The sequence below is a fragment of the Curcuma longa genome, chromosome 11 (genome assembly GCF_044706935.1).
Source record: "Curcuma longa cultivar G26 ecotype Majalengka, Jawa Barat chromosome 11, ITB_CL_G26_1.1, whole genome shotgun sequence".
Lineage (NCBI taxonomy): Eukaryota > Viridiplantae > Streptophyta > Magnoliopsida > Zingiberales > Zingiberaceae > Curcuma > Curcuma longa.
Window position 1 is genome coordinate 31,945,805 of NC_133871.1, and position 6,000 is coordinate 31,951,804.

The 6,000-nt window shown below is 37.4% G+C and overlaps 1 protein-coding gene across 1 annotated transcript in view; it reads right to left on the reverse strand.

The window, feature by feature from the left end:
• LOC141840392 (V-type proton ATPase subunit a1-like) overlaps positions 1-6,000 on the reverse strand; it is a 32,740-nt gene that overhangs the window by 2,773 nt on the left and 23,967 nt on the right. Inside the window, exon 12 of the mRNA XM_074728368.1 lies at positions 3,996-4,156. Coding sequence (XP_074584469.1) covers positions 3,996-4,156 — 161 coding nt within the window. The remainder of the gene's footprint in view (positions 1-3,995; positions 4,157-6,000) is intronic.

The following is a 6,000-nucleotide window of genomic DNA, read 5'->3' on the forward strand; positions in this document are numbered from 1 at the left end:
AGCTATATCAACTAACTTACAAATGAATTTAACAATGGGCAATGTATGCATGCTGTAACACACAGAAAACATAGAAATAAGTCTAGGATAATCCAGCAAGCTATTGTGGACAGTATCTTATACAATCTTTTTTTGAATGATGTATAATTTTGAAACCTAATAATGAACTTAAGCCAGAGCCGCGTGGCTCTAGCCTATACCATTGAAATTCAGGAAGTATGTTCCGAATCCTCTTTGCATGCTCAACATCTTCGATCAGAAGGTAATTTTCAGTGTCATATGGTTCTAGGCAAATTTCAGCTCTTAATTGATTTATCAATGTTTTTATTTTATTGTTATTATTATTATTATTTTTGTAAAGCAGGAACAAAGAGAAGCTGCTAAGAATCAAATATTAGAACCAAAATCTAGCATATGCAATGGTACCCAAGGTTTAAACTCTTGTTTCAAGCTAGGGTTTTAGTTCCTAGTCAGAACGAAATTGTTGTGTCATCACAGCCACGCCAGCAAAGGGTGTTGGTCGCTCCAACAAGGAGGGGAAAGAAGAAGAATAGGACAAATTTGTCTAGAAGAGGTGTTGCTAACGATAGAGAAACACGAGCCCCAATACACCTCAGATTTGAACCAACATTGTAAAGGGAGAAAGCTTAACAAGGGTTTCGACACACAGGAGGAGATTTAGCACAACTTTCTGGGATGAACGATGGATGAATTGGAGCTTATCACAGCAAATGATTCAGAGCTTCTCAAGGGAGATGCTGATAAAGGAATGAATAACTCCAAAGGATTGAGCAATTCAAAGGCTCAGAGTTTCTTATGGAAGACGTTGATCAAGGATTGAGCAATTTGGAGGCTCAGAGCTTTTCACGATGAAGTCAACCACTGAGTTTCTGTCACGTAGCAGGGACTTCAGAGCTTCTCATATGCTGGTCAGCAGACAGAATGAAAATTTTTGCCCATGTCGACCAGCATAGCTCAAGATTTTAATCATGAATGGTACATGCATGCGCTGAATTTCTTGTGACATCTCAGTGACTACTTTCATACTAGGACAAACAATAGCAATAGAAGGATCACATTCTTAAAGAAATGAAGGGGCAAATAGTGTGCCAAACATCTAAGAGTTGAAAACTTGGCTGCAACTGCAATTTATTCTGAGGAATCTACAAGTCATTGGATTAGGTCATCATGAATCAAGCCATTCAGGTGCCAAGATATTCTGTTAGTTCATTCAAAATATATAAGGGGGAAAGCCCAAGTAATTGCCTTTTTTATAAAAATCAAAGATCCTATTTTGGAAACTTCCTATCAACCCCATAAACCATTCCAATTTTTAATCCTCAAACAATGTTGACCAAAACATTATTGTATAAAAGTTATATAAAGCGTCTTGGTTAAACCATTGTTCTGGGGATGTTAGGGAACATGAGGTATAGGAGTCTCATATAATGGTTCACGCAGAAAAATATTATATTTAAGAGGTGTCTTAAGGCAATTGTCTTAGATAATGTACTATTTATTGGATTATTTAAGTGTACATTCTCTATGTATTTGATTTGATCTCCAACTCAATTACTAAGATCCACAATACAATGCATAGCATAAGAGAAATTATAATTGGATCACAATTAGTGGGTATCTCTATATGTGTAATTATGTACGTATTGAAATATTTCCTAATCGATCAATTGATGAGATTGAACATCATTGATTCTGTAAGACTAGCATATGTTAGACTCCTTGGTTTTACCAAGCAGCTTAACTGACTGGAAACATTGGGATGTTGAGAGTTAGCATATAGATGTTGGTTAAGGGTAACAAATTCATCGGAAATGATCTGCCATGAGACTTCATGTGGTTCTATACATATCAATGAAGATCTCATTGTAGCTCGAGTGCAAGTTTCCTTCGACTTGAGATATTCAAGTCATCTGGTCATGAAGATTTATACTTTGACATTTTAAGCAAGCGTCTCTATGGAGGTGTGGACCTTGAATGATTGGATATAAGTCAAAGTGTCCGAAGGTGATTGAGTAGCTAACAGAGAATTCACCACTCTTTTCATGAGGGTGAATACCTTATAGCCGCTTATCAGAATTATTACTTGTAGGCCTTTGGTCAAAGCATAAACATATCAAGAGGATGGTCCTTTTAGACAGATGTTTTGATTAACTTGAATCCGCAAGACAAGAAACTACTGTTTGGGCTAGATGTGATGTAGTCAGAATAGTGGGGACTGATACATATACCATGTCCTAAACTAAGCGGGTATAAGATGGATTAAAAGAATAGACTAACAATTGTAGCTGCTGAAGAGTTCAGAAGTAGTTCTGGAATCAACTGATTTTTCGATTAATTGAGGGTCGTGATGTACTACTAGGTGTCATTCATAATCGATCCATAATTAATAGTTAATTATGGAAGACCAACATAAATTAGGAACTTATAAAGTCACACACACTACGAGTTGTTCCAAGAGACATAAAACGAGTTTGAGAATTGGATTCTTAGATCAAGAGAAATTGAGTCTGGTTGGACCAGATGAAGGGCAAATATGAAAGATATTTTGTTAAAACGGAAGTTTGGATGGGCCACGTCTTTTGAAAACAAAGTGGACCCTCTTCGGTTTAATTATAAATCAAATTGGTTTGATTTTAATTAAAGGTGGTTTGATTTTGAACCAACACGGTTTGGTCTTGAACCAACACGGTTTGGCTATTGGTTTGGATTTTAGGTTAACGGATGTGGATTTTGATTCGTTTACTAAATCCGTTAGAGATCTATAAATACATCTTTAAAGAAGAGTTACGCAGGGGATTAAAAACCTAAAGGTTAGGTTTAAAATCAACCACCAACTCCTCTCTTCTAGCCGCCCACCTCCTTCCCATTGCGGCCGCCCACCACTTGACGGAGTTGTTGCCACCGGCTAAAGGAAGGGTCTTCAAGCTCACCTCCGACCAAGCTTCCCTCCACGAGTTAGCTACCTCCCTAGGTCGGCCTTCCCCCGAGCCAAAGAACCAAGAATGGATGGTGGAAGTAAAGAGCAAGAGGAGAAGCAACGGTTGTTTCTCTGCCGCGAGGTATCTTTTCTCCCTTCCTCTTTGGCTATTGTTTTGGCGAGCAATTATTGTTATCGGAACTCCCATGCCATTAAGTTTACTGCCCTTTGTTGACAGCGAACCATCTGACCTTTGAACAACAGTGTGATCACCTTCATTCAATCCGATTCGTATTGTCGGGTTGCTTCGAACCATCGAATACAGAATCAGACCGTAAATCCTCTTAGATCATTTGTCTCCCTCCTTCGATTAGTATCAAAACGGAGACACGATACGTGACTTAGGGAAGTCGTCTCAAGGAGATATTGATGTGGATACCAGTAGAGATAATTTTTCTCAAGGTTGGTAGTTATGTCGTTTCCGCTTCGCATTATTCAAAAGGTATAACTTGTTTATACTATTTCTATAATTATGTTTGCATGCGTGTGTATCCTCGTATGAGTTTTATGCATAAATAGTAATAAAATAGTTTATTGCACTTCCGCTGAGAAACATAAAATTTTAAAATGCGCATACCGAAATCCAAATGGTGCATCTGCCCAGGAAATAAAGATCTGGACCACATAGACCTTACAGATATGATGATCTTCTAAGTGCAGAATTTCAAATCCTGACACGTTAAAACTAGACTAGAAGAGGGTCTCACAGGATTTGATGCAGAAGATTTTCCTTTGCCTATAGCAGAAAGCATAAGATTCTAGCGTGGGGAGTGTAAAACAAAGAAATAGCATCATAATTACCATCTCCAAGAAAATATATTAACAAATACATATAAAACTTAACAATATGCATCTGTCTTATATTAACTATAGTGACAAATATAATGTGCAAAAAAACCATAAAATCCACTGAACCAAATGGCTACTATGATCAAGCTAAGGTTATTTTGTGCATCATCAGATAATAGAATGCACGATGGCATGGTTTATCCTTTACCTGCAATCAGCATTACGGCATTTGTATGCAGATTCACCAAAGATATAGAAGGGAACAGAGAAGAACTCATTGTATATTAGTCCACAATAAATTGAAAATAAGGCCATCAACAGTAGTACATAGCGCCCTCCATATGCCATCTCCATAAAGCTGCCAAGTTTCTGGGAAGCAGTTGGTATGCACAGTCAAAAAACATTATCTTAGATCATCAGGACAGTTACAACAACAGACAGCTTTTTCTTCAAAAGTTGACCAAACCAGTGGGTTATAAAATCATCAAAAACATAGTTTACTTGCTTTCTAAATTAATAGATCATGCAAAATAAATAAATACAATTGACAAAAGAAGCTGAAAGGAATTATTTGGTCAAATGCTTTAGCTTACAATGGGCACGTATCACACTGTATGAGAAAGGAAGTAAGAACCTAAAATTTCCCAGATCCAGAATTTCTATTCTAGTGAATGTCAGAATAAGAATTAATGTACTAAATGTGATATGTCCACCAATGAGGTCTTCTAAAAGTCAAAAGCGATATAAAGAAACAACAGAGATGGGATTAAAATATGAGCAATGGTCAACTTGCATGTTAAATAATAAGGATTTGTACTAGTCCACCCCCCCCCCCCCCCCCCCCCCCCCCCCCCCCCCTCCCCGCCACCTATGGGTTGATAAGGATAAAGAGTATGTGGAGGATGGATTTGCCTTAGAATAAGGCTTAGTTAAAAATACACAAACCTTGGGTATAAATGTAAAATGGCAATAATGATAATCAATATTATGGCAGAGGGGACAGCCTAAGGAAAAAATCCAAATAATGTCCTCAACTAAGATAGTGATAAGAGAATGAGTGAAGAATCTTTGGTATGCTGCTCGCATAAGCCTAAAAAAGTCCATAAAAATAGAGCTTAGATCATATTACAACGATTTGTTAGTCAATAACTATATACAACTGTGGAACTTCTTATTGTCTTTCTTTCCTAGTTGATGGGTGATAAATGCCATAAAATTTAAGAATGGTTCTACACTGTCCTTTGGAATCAGCTGTCAAAACACAACTCTGTAACCTAGAAATGTGCAAGTTTTTTTAAAAGGATACGAGTTGCAAGTTAGTTAAAAGTTTGCCAACAGTTCTTAGGGAGAGAAAAGCTTCCATTTCTAACCCAATAAAACCATCAACCATTTACCATCTACCTACACTTGGGTTCCATGTTCTTGTGAGGGCTAGAAACCAAAAGACTAATCCCTGTTTACTTAGAAGGATGGAAATAAAAACTAAGGAAAATTTTCCAGCGTTTACTTCGTGAAAAAGAATGGACTACTCATCCTTTCCGTTGTTTACCTATTATAAAATATTGAATAGACAAATTTAAGAATTTATCTGCAGATAATTTTTTTTGGATATTTTTTTATCCACCCAAATCAGAGAGAATGAACTTTTGTTCCTCTTCACATTTTTTTTTGTTTTTCTTACGCTTGTGACCGCAGGGGCCCTACGCAACATCCTTGCACCTGCGGTTCTCTGCGGCTACACGGGCGGCCCTGCCTGCGCGGCCGCCTCATACAACCCTTCGTGGCTGCTATTTTTTATCTCATATTTTTTTCTTCCCACCTCTTTCATTCCTCTTTTTCTTTTCTTTTTTCTTTTTCTCTTCCTTTTCCCTAGGGATTCTTTTCTTTCCCCTTCTTTTTCTTTTCTTTTCTCTTCCTTTTCCCTGGGATTTTTTCCCACCTTGGATTCTTTCCTTCCTCAATCGACACCTCGAAGTAAACAAAGCATAAATGATTCCCTTCATAGGGGGTGCTTGAACAGGCACTAAAATGAGGTTCAAAATCAGAAGTGGCAAGATAAAAATAGACCAGAGATGCTTGACCGCTGGCATGGAATGAATGGATAGAAGAAAAAGAATTGACCTGACAACTCAAGAGTAAGGCTATCAAGCATGATAGTGTTATTTGAATGTTGAATAAATTAACGATGTATTGAAAGTGAGTGCAAATCAAAC